Source organism: Rhinatrema bivittatum, chromosome 10, assembly GCF_901001135.1.
Source record: "Rhinatrema bivittatum chromosome 10, aRhiBiv1.1, whole genome shotgun sequence".
In the NCBI taxonomy this organism is placed as follows: domain Eukaryota; kingdom Metazoa; phylum Chordata; class Amphibia; order Gymnophiona; family Rhinatrematidae; genus Rhinatrema; species Rhinatrema bivittatum.
In genome coordinates, this window is record NC_042624.1 from 92,138,813 (window position 1) to 92,158,477 (window position 19,665).

The window sequence follows — 19,665 nt, forward strand, 5'->3', positions numbered from 1 at the left end:
CAGTGCTATGAGTCCCCAGGAGAGACTGGTGAGAAGAAAGAATCAGGAATCTGGAATCCCACCAAAACACAAAGAGAGAAAGACAGGTAGCTTACTAAGGCTAGAGCCACCAGCTGCAACAAAATCCTGAAGGCAATCAAGCCTGAAGAAAGTACATTTCAGAGTGTTCAAGGAGAAATGCAGTCGCACTGCAGTGAGTTACCCAATTTACTGTGGGCTCCTTTTATGATTCAGCACTTCAAGTAATTGCCAGTACTCAGTGCAAGACAGGCAGAGGGGATACTTTCTATAATAGATCTCTTCCTACTATACCTCCCAGCATTCAGTGGAACTGAATGAAGTAAACTGCTAAGCCGATTAATAACTGGACCCCACTGTTCCAGCTAAAGAAGATTTTTTTTCTTAGTTGTGCCAGACTTAACTTTCTTCCCTTTTCTAAGCAAGGCACATATAGGGAGTTTGCTAGTCATCCTCCCAGGGCATTACCATTAGAAGGAATACTGGATTGTTGCATCCTGATTATTTTTCTGTCATCTCTCTGCATACTGTTATTCTCAAAACCCATATGCAATTATGTGTATTGACTTTGTGACTATTTTGCTTGTGATATGATATGCTTTTATTTTCTTTACTGGTTTGAAGAGGAGTAAAGAATGCATTTGCGTTTCTGGTGTGGTGGTGTTTGCCCTGTTTTTGGACCTCTGGGAGGATCTTGTGGGGTCTGGAGATAATATTGAGGAACCCATCTGGTCCTCCCCTTCAACCTGGCTAGGGGTTCTTCTGCTACAGCTGACCCCCTCCCCTGGCAACAGCTCTCTGTTTTACCCGGTGGGGGGGGGAGGGGGGAGGGGTGCTACAATTAAAATATGCTAATGCTTATTAGAGGGTTTTCAGCACTTTCCAAAATGTCTTCATACTGACCTAAACTCTGGTAGGTGGGTGAGTAAGATATTACAGCAGAACTCTAAGAAACCCAATTAATGGGTCAGAAACTGCCCTTCTTGTCTTTCCTCTTACAAGACTATGTCACAAACATTGGTAAGAAAAAAAGAGGAAAATAATTCTACAGTGGCCATCTATTTTCTACTATTGTTTTCAGATGGTAGTGTCCTATTATACCGCATGTAGGTTCTGAGGGCAATCTTGCCACCTTGCAAAGCTTAACCGAAGAAGTTGATGCTTTTTCTGCCTATAATATAACTTTGGTTCTAGTAGAACGAATTTTTAAACAACTTTGATACCTTCTCTGACCCATCTAGGAAGAACTTACTTTGAAATTAGAAGTCTCTGTTGAGCCCCAACAAAAAGGACAAATAACTTTTCAGTGAATCTAAATTTCTATAAGTAAAATAATAAAGTTCTTTTAATGTTGACAGCATGCTGTATTCCTTGTTTTGTTGCCAGAATGATGGAAGTGCAGTCTCCTGATTGATATTTAAGATATTGCAATCTTAGGGCCCGATTTATTTAGTGCTGTTCTCCCATTCAGGGTCTATGGAAAAATGCTTAGTTACAAAATTTTACATGATGTAAAAAAGTTTTGGATTGATGGAAAACTAAGAATGGTCTGTGCAGGAGAAATTCACACACTCATTGACTTAACCTGGCAGAAAAAACAGACACCACAAATGCAGTTTTGTATTTCAGAATCCTGTCTGACACTTTCTGCAGAGGTTCAGAATTAAGTATAAATGTGGCTTTAAGAACTAAATTTAGGACCTATGATCTGCTCTAAGAAATCTAATTACATTAGGATTATTATCCACTGGAAATAACCCAAGTTTCCCTCTGACTGAACCAGTGGTCAATGTCTGTGCTAAGTGTACTAGTGTTGAGATCTTAACAAAACTTTTTTTCTGTGAAAAATCTAAAAGATTTGAACTTGATCAGGTTGACTTGGAAGAAGAAACACGGACAGACTAACACCCCTAATTAGAATCACCCACTATTTAGGTTTTAAAGAATAATAACGGTTGCCCTAGTCTCCCGCCATCTGAGAGGTTTTTATTGCTCAACTAGACAGAATTATCTCATCTTCTTAAAATCCTTCTTTTTATTGTCCCACAAAAAGAGACTGATTCTTGAAGAAAACTCATCTTGACCCTTGCCCACTTGACTAGCTCTAAAGATGCAGTTAGAGACTTAACATCTGGAGGCAATTTTTCACTGATATGTGGAAGGACACCTCATTGTGTGAACTATCTTTGAATTCTGGATTCTTTTACAAATGCTTTTGCTATTGCTATGCAAAATCTTGCTCTACTCTCTTTTAAGAGGGACAGATGGTACCTTTTTTCCCATTGGTCATCCTGCTGTGGTCTTGAAGAACCTGAATAACTTGGTTAGTCTGCTCCATAGCAAATGTTCTAGAACGGTACATTCATTAGATAAACCAAGGAAATATTTCTTCACAAAAATAGTATTAGACGCATGGAATAACCTGCCAATAAAGGTGCTGGGAGCAAAAGAAATACTGGAACTCAAGAAGATATACCAAAAACAGAAGATCCTCCACAATTAAACAGTGAAGGTAAAATTGCATTTTTAAGTCTATATGTTATCAATGTCTACAGTTCTAAAAACAAGTTTCTCTTAATGGTGAGAAAAAAATTAAGTCAGGGAAACTGGATGATTCATGTGACAGTTTTACTTTTTCTCCATCTGTTGAAACAAAAAAGTACCCATGGTTTGTGCTATTGGGATGGAACATCCAGAAAAAAAAATATTCAACTTTAATTGCATAGTGACTTGACATCATGAATTTTTTGTAATGTTAATCATATTTGATTTGTTAAATGATCTATATTGATTTTAATTTGCATTTACTGTAGCAGACCTGGATATAAATCTTGTAGACATTATTTAGTTTCTCATTTAAACATATAGAAAAATGAAAATTATATTTTTTAATATCATTAAAAAAAATTTTCCTCATGAATATTTTTCAAATTTGCCAAAAATATTCATCAACATAGAACTTCAGGGCTGGCCCCATGACCAAATGATGCCTGGGGAAGGAGGGAAGGCTTACTTCTAGCCTTGGGGCTGTAAAAGAACACTGGAACATAAGAAATTGCCATACTGGGTCAGACCGAGGGTCCATCAAGGCCAGCATCCTCATTCTAACTGTGACTAATCCAGGTTACAAGTACCTGGCAAGTAGCCAAACATTAAATAGATCCCATGCTACTGATGCCAATAATAGCAGCAGCTATTCCAATGCAGCCTAATTTTCAAACCCCAGTGCGCACAAATACCGGGAGATACACAAGTGGCTGGGCCACATGCATATCGAGCACATTTTCAAAGCAGTCCGGCCATATGTGTATATCCTGATACGCGCGGAAGAGCCGGATCCCTAAAAAGGGGCAGGCTGTGGGAGGTCCGGGGGCAGGGTATGGGTGGGGCAATGGCGGGGCAGGAGCCAGCTGGGAACTGCTGGCGTGCGGAACTTACTTCTGCTCAGGAGAGCAGGTAACTTCCAAAAAAAAAAATTAGGTTAATTAGGGTGTGTTTAGGGGTCAGACGGAGAGAGGAAAAGGGAGAAAGGGTAGCTAGGGAGGTTCCCTGGGAGGGAACTGGGGAAAGGCCTAGTCGCATTGGCGCGCGTTTATTTAAACCCCCCCCTTTGAAGGTGCAAGTTGGCACCCGCGCACACATGATATAAAATCGGTGCATCCATGTGCATGTGCTGGGAACCGCGCACACATGGACGTCCCCTAAGTCAACTTGGTTAATAGCAGTTAATGGACTTCTCCTCCAGGAACTTATCCAAACCTTTTTTAAACCCAGCTACACTAATTGCCCTAACCACATCCTCTAGCAACGAATTCCAGAGCTTAATTGTGCATTGAGTGAAAAAGAATTTTCTACAATTTGTTTTAAATGTGCTACATGCTAATTTCATGGAGTGCCCTTAGTCCTTCTATTTATCTGAAAGAGTAAATAACTGATTCACATTTATACTTTCTAGTCCGTTCATGATTTTATAGATCTCTATCATATCCCTCCTCAGCCGTCTGTTCCTCCATGCTGACCATCCCTAACCTGTTAAGCCTTTCCTCAAAGGGGAGTAATTCCATCCCCTTTATCATTTTGGTCGCCCTTCTCTGTACCTTCTCCAGTGCAACTATATATTTTTTGAGATGCGGCGACCAGAACTGCACATAGTACTCTAGGTGTGGTTTCACCATGGAGCAATACAGAGGCATTATGACATTCTCCATTTTATTTACCATTCTCTTCCTAATAATTACTAACATTCTGTTTGCATTTTTGACTGCCGCAGCACAGTGAACCCACGATTTCAATGTGTTATCCACTATGACGCTTAGATCTTTTTCCTGGGTGGTAGCTCCAAATATGGAACCTAACATCATGTCTTTATAACATGGGTTATTTTTCCCTATATGCATGACCTTGCCCTTGTCCACATTAAATTCCATCTGCCATTTGGACTGCCCAATGGCAGTCTCGCAAGATCCTCCTGCAATTTATCATAATTCGCTTGTGATTGAATAATTTTGTGTCATCTGCAAATTTGATCACCTCACTCATCGTATCCCTTTCCAGATCATTTATAAATATATTGAAAAGCACCAAAGTACAAATCCTTCAGGTGCGCCACTATTTACCTTTTTCCACTGAGAAAACTGACCATTTAATCCTACTCTCTGTTTCCTGTCTTTTAACCAGTTTGTAATCCACGAAAGGACATCGCCTCCTATCCCATGACTTTTTAGTTTTCTTAGAAGCATCTCATGAGGGACTTTGTCAAATGTCTTCTGAAAGTCCAAATACACTACATCTACCGGTTCACCTTTATCCACATGTTTATTAATCCCTTAAAAAAAAATGTGGCAGATTTATGAGGCAAGACTTCCCTTGGATAAATCCATGCTGGCTGTGTTCCATTAAACCATGTCTTTCTATATGTTCTGTTATTTTGATCTTTAGAATTGTTTCCACTATTTTCCTGGCACTGAAGTCAGGCTCATTGATCTATAGTTTCCTGGATCATGCTTGGAGCCCTTTTTAAATATAGGGGTAACACTGGCTGCCCTCCAGTTTTCAGGTACAATGGATGATTTATTGATAAGTTACAAATTTTTACTAATAGATCTGAAATTTCATTTTTTAGTTTTTTCAGAACCCTGGGGTATATACCATCTAGTCCAAGTGATTTACTACTGTTTGGTTTGTTAATATGGCCTACTACATCTTCCAGGTTCACCGTGATTTGGTTCAGTTTATCCGAATCATCACCCTTGAAAATCATCTCTGGAACCGATATTTCCCCAACATCCTCATTAGTAAACACAGAAGCAAAGGGCTAGATTTTAAAAGCCCTGCGCACGTAAATCCTGCCGGATTTACATGCGCAGGGCACTCGTGTGCCGGCGCGCTTATTTTGCATAGGCCGCCGGCACGTGCAAAGCCCCAGGACGCGCGTAGGTCCTGGGGCTTCGTAAAAGGGGCGGGAGGGGGCGGCCGGGGTGGGTCCGGGGCGTGGTGATGGTTCGGGGGCGGGCCGGGAGGACGGTCCCGAGTCCCCCGGCACTGCAGCCTGTGCCGGGGGATGCTGAGGCGGCGCGCGCAAGTTACGCCTGCTTCAAGCAGGCGTAACTTGCACAACAAAAGGTAGGGGGGGATTTAGGTAGGGCTGGAGGGTGGGGTAGATAGGGGAAGGGAGGGGAAGGTGGGGGGACACGGAAGGAAAGTTCCCTCCGAGGCCACTCCGATTTCGGAGTGGCCTCGGAGGGAACGGAGGCAGGCTGCGCGGCTCGGCACTCGCAGGCTGCCGATTTTGCGCAACCTTGTGTGCGCCGACCTCGGATTTTATAAGATACGCACGGCTATGCGCGTATCTTATAAAATCCGGCGTACGTTTTTTAAGATCTACCTCAAAGAATTTATTTAATCTTTCTGCAATGGCCTTATCTTCCCTAAGAGCCCCTTTAACCCCTCGGCCATCTAATGGTCCAGTCAACTCTCTCGCAGATTTCCTGCTTCGGATATATTTTAAAAAGTTTTTATTATGAGTTTTTGCCTCTACAGCCAACTTCATTTCAAATTCTCTTAGTCTGCCTTATCAGTGTTTTACACTTAACTTGACAATGCTTATGCTTTTTTCTGTTTTCTTCATATGGAGTCTGTTAGTAAGAATCACCAGCACCTCTCAGGCAGTTACCTGAGGAGGGGTGAGAACAATAGAGACCATAGATGGCTTTAGGGATTAAAGGCAAAGATTTAAAAAAAAAAAAAAAAAAGGAAATTGAACAGGTCAACTAATGAACTGTATAAATCAGGTAGATCTTAAGCAAAACATTTGAACTATTCACACATCCCTGTAGATATAATATTTAGAGTCTACCAATTATACAATAAACAATGAGTTCCAAACTGAGCACCCTGATTATAAATGTGCAAAATATAACAGATTGCAAAATGTAGGTTATTATTCATTATAAAGCTGCTAAGTCATCATTTATTATAAATCATTAGTATTTCCTGTTGCATCTGCTCAAATCTCACAAACACTGACCAGATTTTATAAGCAGATACTTGCTATTCCAAATTAAATTGCCAGAAATATAAATATTAATATACCATGGAAACAGTGGGGACAATTTTTATTAAGCCACCTAGCAGCAAGATTCAGTGGTATTTTTACACCACATAACTTTTAATGAATTTTAAAAGAGAAACTTCCTGCGTTGCTTTCTCTTTGAAATCTGCTAAAAAGTTATACGAGTACAAAACTACCAGTATATCTAATCCCTGCTATATTTGCAGGTTGCATTTCACACCAGAAAATATGTATATATATTTGAAACTTTAATATACATGCACACTTCTCCCCTCTAACCCCACTCCAGCCCACCCCACCCTTCCTGATCCAACCACTACACTCAGAGCAACCATTTTTGGAGTGGCTAAATATAGCTTTAAGAGGGATCATTTCCATACCCTCTGATCTAGCTGGCTAAGTCCTTAGTTAGAAATATCAATGCCACTTGCACAGTGCTAAATAATCGAAAAAATCGAAAGGGAATATCTCTCTTTGAGAGATATTGGCTGGATGTCATCGGATAATTTCAAACATGGTACAAAATTATTGAAGTTTTAAACAACACCGTTCACACAGAAATGCACATATAAAAAAAATGGAGGAGGTTGGTGGATCTATGATTATAATATGCTAAATGAGGCAGGGTTGCCTACACGGTTATATGAGACCCTTCCAACTCCTCAAAAAACATTTTTTTTCTCCACAACATTTAACAAAGAGATTTCCATTTGACATGTAGGTGCATAAATTGCATTAAAAATTAAAAACATTCTAGAAATTACAACAATTCAGTAATAGAATTGGTAAGACGTTTCACAGTGAGTAAATCCTTAGTTAGCCAGCTAGATCATTCTGAAAATTGCCTTTCCAGATATGTCTCATTAGAGGTAGAAAGTAGTTTAGAATTAAATGAATTAAAAAGCTATTTCTTGAGTTAATTTTCATATCACAATTTTAACCCTGATAGTAGACAAGGGTAAGAAGGTTTGCTTTTGTCTAGTGCTGTGGCCCTCACAATGACCATTTCCTTGACCCTTATAACCTCATACTCTCATGACCTGCAGAGTAAGGTGGCTGCATTTAGTGACTGTTTGCCCAAGGCTACAAGGTGGAATTGACTAGAGGTGCTAATCATATTACTGACCTTTAACCAATCACTTAGAAGCCTAGTACTTACAAAGTCCTAGCAAGTCCATGATTTTGCCATTCTAGTGATCACTAAGTAATTAATTGACAGTCCAAATGTGACAATACAATTTGCATTCTGTCATCTTAGGTGGGACTTCAGTATATCATGAGATAAACCATCCCATTTTGATAAATGTCTTCTCAGTCACTCATGTCAGTAATATGTGTAACCATAAAACTATTACTTTCAACTTTTAATTATTTTTAAGCTAATTGTTTTCAGAAATTAGGAAATCAAGGTTCTAAAAAAAAAAAAAAAAAAAAAGTACATACCTCAGTCTTTTGGGCAATGTCATTCATTGTCGCTATTCCTTGTCTTGCCTACTTCAAGTTTGAGCTGGGTTTCAATGCGCACCTGAAAGAAATTAATTTAATAATAAGGGGACACTGTTAGGGTTGATGAAAGGGAGATGACTGACATTTGTTTACATAATTATTCTGATAAAAGACTCCAGCCAAAAGCGTAATCATAAAGTTCCAGTATATCCACCTGGAACCATACAGGATACTAAAAGTCTAAATGATGCCAAATGTAAACCTCACTGAAAAGTCAAAGACAATGCAGACAAAAGGGGCATATTAGGGATGTGCTTTTGTTTGACACAAAACAGGAAATTTCATGAAAATATCCTGTTTTGATACATTTGGATTTCACAAAACAAAATGGAAAAAACACAGAACCAAATGAAAATTTCATTTGTTTTTTTTTTGTTTTCAATAAATCACCAGCCCCCAGCCCCAGCCCTCCGCTGGCCCTGAAAACCCCCCTGCGCTAGTACTGTCATAACTTAAATACTGATCCCCACACCCCCCGGGCCTTCTCCATCTTAGCCCATCCATGGGGTCTAGACACCCGAATTATTTATTTATTTATTTATTTAAATAAATAAATACAAATGGAGCAGGAGCGATCCACAGTCACTTCTGCCCCAACAGATCAGGATTTAAAAAATGGTGCTGGTCTCAGGGCCCACGTCTGCCCATTTTTAAAAACCATCCTGAGAGCGTTTGTTTTGTTTTGTTTTTTTGGCTGCAGCCTCAACATATTTTTTGCTTTGTATTGTTTTTAACTTTTGTTTGTTTTTGTTTGAAAGAAATGACAAAACAAAAAAATTAAAAAGTATCTGTGCACACCCCCGATTTCTTCAGTTAAATTCACTTCAGAAAAAAAGGTTGAATGTATGTAGTGGATTTCATTGTATGGCTCAGGCTTTTGACATATATAATATATTTTAAGGTGAATTTTCAAAAGGTTGTATGCGGAAAAATTAGCAAATATGCACACAGAGATGGTGACTTTCAAACCGGTGCGCAGGCACACATATGCGCACGTTTGTCATCCCACACTCAGGGTCGCGGCTAGTTTGTAACTTGTGCGCACATATGTTCACATGTTATAAAATAGCCTGGCCGCGTGCGTATCTGCACCAAATTTTAAGCGGACGCGTACATGTGCGCACATATGCCGCTCACGTAAATCATGGGGATTTTAAAAGAGGTGAGCGCTGATGCTATTCCCAGCTTCACCAATTCATCCCCAGTTCGCCCAGTTAAGAAAGAGGTCCTCCAAACCTTCCTGGTTTAATAGCCTTCACTCCCCCCCAGTTATTCCCCGACCCTTAAAACCCCGCAGACCTGCCTGTTTTTCTTTATTTTATTACTTACACGCCATCCATAGCAGAAAGCAAAGTTACGGGGCAGGGGGGCCTCGGCGCACGCTGGAGCGTGTGAGTATTTACGCGCACATCTCAGGTTCACGCCCTTAAACGCCCATGTCCTGGCCCAGACCAGGCCCCGTTCCTGTTTGAAAACTTCCAAAGATGTGAGCGTGCCGGGAGATACGCGCATATCTCAGCAACTTTTAAAATCCGCTCGGCACCTCCGAACCTGACGTATTTGCGCATCCTCTAATTAAATGCACGATTCGGGATTTTAGAATTCACCTTAGATAGCATAAAATTAAGTATCTACTATTTTATAAACCTCAAGCGTACGCGCACGCATAAGGGTTCGTGAGTAAATTTGTGTGTGTAAAAAAGAGGCAGTCCAGGATTGTTTCTGGGCGAGGCCAATATTTATGCATGAAAGATGCTACTTTATAAGAAATGTACGCATTTAGATTTGGCAGCTTGCCCGCCTATATTTACACCTGCTCTTTTTAGCTGGTGGAAGTGATAGTAAACTTTTTTAATTTAAACAACTGACTGGGTGGGGCTCTGGGTGAACTGAAGGGAATTCATGCTGGAAAGCCAGGAGGGTCTCTATGACCTACAGATAGACGGGACAAACTTTTAGACAAATTGATAAAACTGGTGCTTTCCATTAATGTGCGCATTTTGTAAAATTTGTCAACTTATTCAGCTAAGTGAGATAGACTTATCCAGCTATCTTACTAACCGCTAGATTCATCAAAATACTATAATTTCACATGGGTAACGCCCACGATAAGAAAAGGGGCTAGAATTACCAATATTGCAGCTCACAAAGTGCAAGATAGGCTATTGAGAGAGAGAGAGACTCTTTATAAGGCTTTCACAGTATTCAATTATTTATATCACTATAGGAGGGCCAGCTAATAACTGGAGGTGAGGTTTTGGTAGTGGTTTAGGGTTTTGGAGCCAGTTTGACATGCACAGTGAGACGTACGAACTGCACAGTACACCTCAGTGAAGATTTGAGGTCATTTGGAGTGAGAAAAGTCTCCCAAAGATGAGATTTCTACAATGTTCTCTCGCCCTAGCTTGATCACTCCTAATGACATCAAACCTTCACTGAGGTGTACTGTGCTGTTCGTACGTCTCACTCTGCATGTCAAACTGGCCTCAAAACCCTAAACCACTACCAAAACCTCACCTCCAGTTACTAGCTGGCCCTCCTATAGTGATATAAATAGTTGAATACTGTGAAGGCCTCCCAAGAGGCTCTCTCTCTCAAATTGCGTTATGGCCGTTTCAGGCATATCACACAGCTTAATGCCAAGAAAAAAGGTGTAGTTATTTCCGGCGTTAAAAAACATGCGATAGCATGCATTATGCTATCGCATAATGCGATATTGCCCCTCATTTTCATTAATCCCGCCCAAACCCCTCCCCAATCCCGCCCCTTCAAAAAATTTGCATTTGCGCCATGCGGTAACATAACTATTGCATTTTGATAAAGGACCCTATTAGTCGGATAAGTAGCACTTTAAAGACTTATCTGGCTGTCTTACTTAATCAGATATGTAGCACTTTTAGCAGCATAACTGCCACTTAAGTCAGAACTTATCTGACTAATTTGAATATCTATTAAAGCATATCTTTTACATGCACGCTAATGTTGCAGGGTAGATTTACACGTATTTTATAAGCCGTGCACATATGAATCACATGGGTAGACCTGCGTGTGGCCATATACATGCATTAATGGGCGGGCGAATAGGTCTTTTAAAGTTATCCTCCCTTTCTCTGGTGTAATTCTCTCTGAAACAGTAATCACCAGGACAACAGTCTGAAAACTACAGAAAGATGCATTTTTTATACCAAATTCACTAATCAACATAAGACTTGGCATACTGGGTTAGACCAAAGGTCCATCAAGCCCAGTATTCTGTTTCCAACAGTGGCCAATACAGGTCACATGTACCTGGCAGGATCCCAAAGCGTAGATAAATTCAATGCTGCTTATCCCAGGGATAAGCAGTGGATTGCCCCAAATCCACCTTAATAATTGCTTATGGATTTTTCCTCCAGGAACTTGTCCAAATCTTTTTTTAAATACATCTACACTAATACCTTTCACCATATACTCTGGCAATGATTTCCAGACCTTAATTATATGTTGAGTATAAAGTTATTTTCTCTTATTAGTTTTAAATGTATCACCTAGTAACTTCATTGTGTGTCCCTTAGTCTTTGTACTCTTCGAAACAACCAATTAATGTTTATTTGTTCCACTCCACTCATTATTTTATAGACCTCTATCATTTCTCCCTTCAGCTGTCTCTTCTCCAAGCTGAAGAGCCCTAACCTCTTTAGCCTTTCCTCATAGGGGAATCATTCCATTCAGTTATCATTTTGGTTGCCCTTCTCTGTACCTTTTCTAATTCTACTATATCTTTTTGAGATGTGGTAACCAGAACTGCATAAAATATTCAAAATTAGGTTGTACCATGGAGCGACACAGACATTTTATGATATTTTTTGTTTTAATAATTCCTAGCATTCTATTTGCTTTCTTGGCTGCTGCTGCACAATGAGCAGAAACAGAAACACAGAAATATAGAAATGACAGTAGAAAAAGACCAAACAGTCCATCCAGTCTGCCCAGCAAGCTTATGGTAGTATCTGTTGCGCCATACAAGTCACCCCTATACTTATCAGTTTCCCAAGCCTTCAAAGTCAGGGCCCCTGTTGGTTGCTGTCTGAGTTCAATTCCCCGTTACCTCTTGCCATTGAAGTAGAGAGCAATGTTGGAGTTGCATCTAAAGTATCAGGCTTCATGGTTAAGGGTAGTAACAGCTGCATCAGCAAGTTACCCCCATGCTTATTTGTTTTCTCAGACCATAAAATTCAATGTCCTTGTTGGTAGCTGCCTAAATCTAATTCCCCTTTTACTCATTTCCCCCTGCCGTTGAAGCAGAGAGCAATGATGGAGTTGGGTCAACAGTAAGAAGGCTGATTGGTTAAGGGTAGTAACCGCCACACCAGCAAGTTACCCCCATGCACTATTTTCCTCATCCCCATCCTCTAGCCTTTAGGGATCCCCAGTGTTTATCCCATGCCCCTTTGAAATCTTTTACTGTTTTTGTCTCCACGAGCTCTGGAATGGCATTCCAGGCATCCACCATGCTCTCTGTGAAGAAATATTTCCTGACATTGATTCTGAGTTGTTCTCCCTGGAGTTTCATTTTGTGACCCCCTACTTCGACTGATTTCTTTCCAACGGAAAAGGTTTGTTGTTGATTGTGCATCATTAAAAACTTTCAACTTTCAGGTATCTGAAGGTCTGTATCATATCTCCCCTGCACCTCCTCTCCTCCAGGGTATACATATTTAGGTCCTTCAACATCTCCTCACAAGTCATTTGATGGAGACCAGCCACCATGTTCGTAGCCTTTCTCTGTACTGCCTCCATCCTGTCTCTGTCCTTTTTGAGATATGGTCTCCTCACCAAGGATGTGTACAAGGGCATTATCACCTCCTTTTTCTTACTGGTTATTCCTCTCTCAATGCAGCCCAGCATTCTTCTGGCTTTAGCTATCGCCTTGTCACATTACTTCACCGACTTCAGATTGTTAGACACTATCACCCCAAGGTCTCTCTGTTGCTCCATGCACAACAGCCCTTCACCCCCAATCACATACAGCTCTTTTGGATTACCGCACCCCAGATGCATGACTCTGCACTTCTTGGCATTCAATCCAAGCTCCATATCTTTGACCACTGCTCAAGCTTCCTTAAATCACTTCTCATTCTTTCTACTCCTTCTGGCATGTCCATTCTGTTGCAGATCTTAGCATCATCCACAAATAGACAAACTTTACCTTCTATCCCTTCCGCAATGTTGCTCACAAAGATATTGAACAAAACCAGTCCCAATACCGATGCCTGTGACACTCCACTTAACATGGTTCTGTCTTCAGAGTAGGTTTCATTTACCATTACATGCTATCTTCTATCTGTCAACCAGTTTGTAATCCATGCCACCACCTTGGTGCTCACTCCCAAGCTTCTCATTTTCATCACGAATCTTCTATGTGGGACCATATCAAAAGGTTTACTAAAATCCAAGTAAATCATATTGAGTGCTCTTCCTTGATCCAATTCTTTAGTCACCCAATCAAAAAAGATCAATCAGATTTGTCTGAAAGGACCTTTCCCTGGTGAATCCATGCTGCCTCGGATCAAGTAACCCACAAGATTGTAGATAGTTCACTATCCTTTCCTTCAGCAGAGTTTCCATTAATTTTCCCACCACCAAGGTGAGGTTAACCGGTCTGTAGTTTCCAGTCTCCTATCTGCTCCCACTCTTGTGAAGCGGAACTACCACTGCTCTTCTCCAATCTTGTGGCACCACTCCCATTTCCAGGGATCTATTGATCAGGTCCTTCAGTGGACCCACCAGCACATCTTTGAGCTCCCTCATTATCCTGGGATATACCTCATCCGGCCCTATGGCCTTGTCCACTTTCAATTTTCCTAGCTCTTCCCATACCTTCTCTTCTGTAAACAGAGTTTCATGTACTCCACCACCATCCACAATCTTAACTAGTGATGGTCCTTCTCCATGGTCTTCTTTAGTGAATACCGAACTGAAGTAGTTTAATATTTCGGCCATTTCTTCATCTTTCTCCACACACTGATCTTTGACACTTTTCAATTTCACTATACCACTTCGGACCTTTCTCTTTTCTCTGATATATCTGAAAAATGTTTCTGCACCTCGCTTTACCTTTTTGGCAATCCTTCCTTCCACCTGACTTTTAGCTTTATTGATTTCAATATGTTAGCAACGACAATGCCTAGATCCTTTTCCTGAATGGTAACTCCTAATGTGGAACCTTGCATTGTATAGCTATAATTTGGGTTACTCTTCCCTATTTGCATCACTTTGCACTTGTCCACATTTCACATGCCCAATCTCCCAGTTTTTGAAGGTCCTCTTGCAATTTCTCACAATCTTCATGTGATTTAACAACTTTGAATAATTTGGTGTCATCAGCAAATTTGATCACCTCACTCGTTTTCCCATTTCCAGGTCATTTAAAAATATATTAAAAAGCAGTGATCCTAGAACAGATTCCTGGGGCACTCCACTATTCACCTTTCTCCATTGGGAAAATTTACCATTTGGCCCTATTCTATCTTTTAACCAGTTCACAATCCACAATAAAATGCTGCCCCCTAAACCATGACTTTTAAATTTCCTAAAGTCTCTCATGAGGGATTTTGTCAAATACTTTCTGGAAATCCAGATACACTATATCAACTGGTTCACCTTTATCCACATGTTTATTTACGCCCTCAAAAAAATATAGATTGGTGAGTCAAGACTTCCCTCGGCTAAATCCATGTTAGCTGTGTCCCATTAAACTGTGCCTACCTATCAGGCCGATACAGTACAGTGTGCTCCGACGGAGCGCACTGTTAACCTGCCCTTGGACGCGATTTTTCCCTTACCCCTTATTCAGTAAGGGGCGGAAAACGCGCGTCCAACCCGCCGCACCTAATAGCGCCCTCAACATGCAAATGCATGTTGAAGGCCCTATTAGGAATGCCCGTGCGATACAGAAAGTAAAATGTGCAGCCAAGCTGCACATTTTACTTTAAGAAATTAGCGCCTACCCAAAGGTAGGCGCTAGTTTCTGCCGGCACCGGGAAAGTGCACAGAAAAGCAGTAAAAACTGCTTTTCTGTGCACTTCCGACTTAATATCATAGCGATATTAAGTTGGAGGTCCTGAAGGATGTAAAAAGTAAAAGAAAAAAAGAAAAAAAATTTAAAATGGGCCGGCAGCTGTCGAGCCGAAAACCAGACGCTCAATTTTCCGGCGTTCGGTTTCCGAGCCCGTGGCTGTCAGCGGGCTCGAGAACTGACGCCGGCAAAATTGAGCGTCGGCTGTCAAACTCGCTGACAGCCGCTGCTCCTGTCAAAAAGGAGGCGCTAGGGACGCGCTAGAGTCCCTAGTGCCTCCTTTTGTCTGTTTCTACCGCACCACCTAATTTAAATACAGAATCGCGCGCACAGGCGAGTGGCCTGTGTGCGCGCCGGGAGAGCGGGCGTTCGTCCGCTCTCCCGCGGACTTTACTGAATCGGCCCATACGCAATTTTGTTCTTCATGATATTTTCTTCCATTTTGCTGGCACAGATGTCAGAGTCACTGGACTGTAGTTTCTGGATCACCCCTTGAGCCCTTCTTAAATAATTGGCAACCCTCCAGTCTTCAGATACCATGGATGATTTTACTGTTAGTTTACAAATTACTAATAGCAGGTTTGCAATTTCATTTTTCAGTTCTTTCAGCACTCTGGGATGTATACCATCTGGTCTAGGTGATTTTCTATGCTTTAATTTGTCAATTTGCCCTAGTATATCTTCCAGATTCACTGAGATTTGTTTCAATTGTGCAGCATCATCACCTTTGAATATCATTTCTGGCATGGGTCTCTCTCTTACATCTTCCTCAGTGAAGAAAGAAGCAAAGAATTAATTTAGTCTCTCTGCTTTGGATTTGTCATCCCTAAATGCCCCTTTTACCTTTTGATCATCTAATGGTCCAATTGAACCCTCACAAGCTTTTTATTTCAAATGTACCTGAAAAAGTTTTATTACAAGTTTTTGCTTCCACAGCAAGTTTCTTTTCAAATTCTCTCTTTGCCTTCCTTATCAATGCTTTGGATCTAATGTGCCAGTGCTTATGCTGTTTCGTGTTTTCTTCATTCAGATCCCTTTTCCATTTCTTGAAAGATTTTATTTTAGCTATTATAGCCTCCCTCATCTCACTTTTTAACCATGCCAGTAGTCGTTTAGCTTTCCTTCCACCTTTTCTACCTTGCTCAGAGATGTTGAAAAACAATAGAAATAACTGAGGTTCATAAAAGTACTTGAATTTTAAGAAGCTAGGTAGGTCCCTGGTAATCCTTGGGTCTAAACTCAAAGCATATCTCTTCAAGTTGGTTTATCTAGAGACCTACTTCCTCAGCTGTTTATTTGACTTTGCACCATTATCAGTTTGTCATTATATATTCTGAGAAGCTCCCTGGACGAGGTAACATATAAAAGCTCTAACTATATAAGCAAACTTGCCCTCTTTGGCAGACATTACCTGTATGACAACAATTCAATGGGTTAAAAATCCTGAGCTTCTCATAAAACATTCACCTCCTGGTGAATTATCTGCTCCATTGTGCTTTCTTGCTTCAATAGTTAGAACTGTAAGATTAAATTAATTGTTTGTATAATAATTTACAGGATTCTCATACCAGGGGCATCCTGAAGATGAGATTTTCATATTCAGAGGATTTTTCTAATAAATAAAAGTTTGCCTACTGCCATTTTGGATTTGTGGCCCAATAGGCACAATTAATTAGCAAGCTGAGGCCCCTTTTCATAACTCTACAAAATCCCAATTTTCAAATTGCCACTAGCATTGGTGTAAGTAACATATATCATTTCTGATCATATTTATTTGATATAGAACTACAACTCTTTTTTCTTTTACATGCTCATGACTAGTGCACAAACTGTTGATTTGCATTGTTAAGATGGGCTGCCAGACACTAGCTCACACATTATTTCATAATCCATAAACTGCTATTACGGTAATTAATAAGTAGTAGTAGTTTGTGATTTATCTAATGTTTGGGTGCTTGCCAGGTACTTGTGTCTTATATTGGCCTCTGTTGGAAACAGGATACTGGGCTTGATGGACCCTTGGTCTGACCCAGTATGGCAATTCTTATGTTCTTATAATCAAAACTTCTATGTCCCTCTTTTTCAATAAGAGAGAAAAGATATGTAATCATGTACATCCCATTTACAATATATCCTGTCTATAGCATAACTCCCAACCTCCCACCCCATGCACTATTTTAGGAGTAAAATTAAAAAAAAAACCAAACTGCTGGAAAGATATGCTTCCCTATCAATGGTGATAAAAAAAGCCCTATCAGTAATGCCTGGTGTATACCTGAGTGATAACTAAATCAGAAAACAAAACATAAACCCATTAAAATAATGCATGCCCTGTATTTACTTTACATATTGCTTCCTATTCGGTGAACTTGTGCTTTATCTAAACATCTGTAATTTCTTTTTAATTTAATAGTTTTGTCCCTGTCATCCATGGCTTTAAAGGGTTTCCATTTCCAGTTCATTCAAAAGCGTCTCCTAATTGTGAAAGGAAGCGTCCCCTTCCTTTCACAAATATGCTTAGGACTTGCCCAGCAAAAGAAACATCGAAGGAAATGCTATTATTATTATTATTACTGGCTGAAATAAAGCAGCCAGATTACACAGATCAAGCAAGAAATGCAGACAACAAGTAACAGAAAATACTTGATTAAACAATTCACTGAAAACAACCCCCACAGAAGAAATATTTAAGTAATTACAACCTCTTTCACTTTACTTTTTGTTCAGTGCCTTTGAGATAGGTGTTAGAGGGCATAATGTAAACTGTATTTAGGTAATATTCCTTACAGTAAAATCAATACTTAGATAATCCATAACCCCAGAAGCTACTGGTTAATGGATGCTTAGCTCTTTTTAATTGTAGTATAAAGTTCTTTACAGAAGCTTCACCCCAAAAGTGAATGACTGAAAGCCTTTTACAAGAAACTGTGTTCTTTGGCCCATCACTAAGCCCTACCTGATTCAATTGTCTTCCAGGGTTTGACAGATGAAAGCCGAATTCTAGAACCCAGTTCCAGCGAGGACTCTGTGTCTCACGCTGCCGCAAGCCTCAGCATGCTGGCCGAGATGACTTCCTGACCAACCTTTTTGTTATAAGAACACTTCAAGCGACAACGGTCTTTATGATTACATTCTGCTGTCACCCAGTGCATAGTCGGGCCATGATGCAGCAAATGCACCAACGGTCATGTCCTTGAAATAATGCTATGCCCCATCAGATTTAAAATGAGCAGAGAGGAAAGATGCACGTGATCCTTCCATGAGTAACATGTTAACCGGTTGGCAGAGTTGTATCACTTATGAAGGATGTGGAGTAATTATGCTAACGCATATGGGTAAATATAATATATGATATGGCTGTGAAAGGATGCCCTCTTGATGAGCCAGTATTTTGAGGTCTCTTCGGATCTAATTTGAATCTTCAGCTATACTTAAGTGTCAAAATCTTCCCATATGTCACACGGTACCCTAAAAACTGAAATATTCACTGAATAATTAGGTAAATTATGAGTGTGGGCCATAGTTGCATAGCTCAAATAAAACTAGGGCATTAGCTAAGCAGAGCTCCTCAATAAAAACTGATGCACATCTCAGCTAGCACAAACTTCAGTTCTGCTGTGATTCCAGTTTAGAAAACTCTGGAAACCAAGTGCACAGAAGCAGGAAAAGGGCAAAGGTTCAACTTGTGACTGCTGGAAATAGCAACGCCGGAGCTGCTGGCTGATTGATGAGCTGTTTTAATAGGCAAGGGAGCAGACAGGAGGAAATGGGAAAAGGAAACGAGAGCCAATGAGAGAAGTGGAAAAACGAGACCAACGTGGAAAGAGAGGAGTAGAAAGAATGCATGGAAGGGGAGTGCGAAAGGAGGAAGGGGAAAGGAAAGCTGACAGACCAAGGGAGCTCGAAAAGAAAGACAGAAGGCACCAGGGAACGAAAGCAGCAACCGCGGACGGCAGCCCTCCCTCACAGTCACGTGGCAGCGCGAGCCCCAGGGAGTGAAGCGCCGCCGCGCGCCCCCCGCCTGCGCCTGAACACCTTGCCAGCCTCCTCAGCACACAGAAGCCCAGTTGCAGTTACACAATTTAAACAAAACAAAAAAAAAAACCGCGCGACGTTTGCCGAAAGGTTTCCTATAAACAAAACAAAAAGAAAAGGACATTTGACGCTCACCTTCTGTGAAAGCAGGTGCTTCTTGAACGTCAACTCCGTGGGTTCTGCTATGAGAACGCACTAAAAAATCTGAGGAGAATAATAATCCCAACTGGTTATGTGAGGAGCCCAGAGTTCTCCGTTCTGAGATTAGACTGAACAGCGTTTGGCTGCGGTTACGTCTCAGCCTGCAAGTTTCCATAAAAGTCCTGCTGGCTGGTCTGCTGCCGCATTCCAGGCGATCCCAAAGCGGGCTTCAGCTGTTCCAGTGCGCGCGCGAATACGCACACACACACACAGACAGGCTTTACCCTGCTCCGCCACTCCTCGTCCCCCTACACGCCCCTTCGGATTCTTAAACTCG

General features: G+C 40.9%; 1 protein-coding gene across 12 annotated transcripts in view; it reads right to left on the reverse strand.

Annotated features, from left to right (window-relative positions):
* The window catches only part of NEXN (nexilin F-actin binding protein), a 90,640-nt gene extending 71,183 nt beyond the window's left edge, over positions 1-19,457 (reverse strand). For 7 of the 12 annotated variants that reach the window (XM_029617451.1, XM_029617454.1, XM_029617455.1 and 4 more), the window contains exons 1-2: positions 19,323-19,457; positions 8,033-8,114 (exon numbers count right to left, since the gene is read on the reverse strand). In XM_029617451.1, the coding sequence (XP_029473311.1) occupies positions 8,033-8,059 (27 nt within the window). In that variant the 5' untranslated portion in view covers positions 8,060-8,114; positions 19,323-19,457. Of the gene's footprint in view, positions 1-8,032; positions 8,115-16,563; positions 16,671-18,108; positions 18,621-19,322 lie in introns of those variants that run through there. The other 5 variants (XM_029617453.1, XM_029617446.1, XM_029617452.1 and 2 more) reach the window with 3 other exon arrangements.
* Positions 19,458-19,665: the final 208 nt, after the last annotated feature.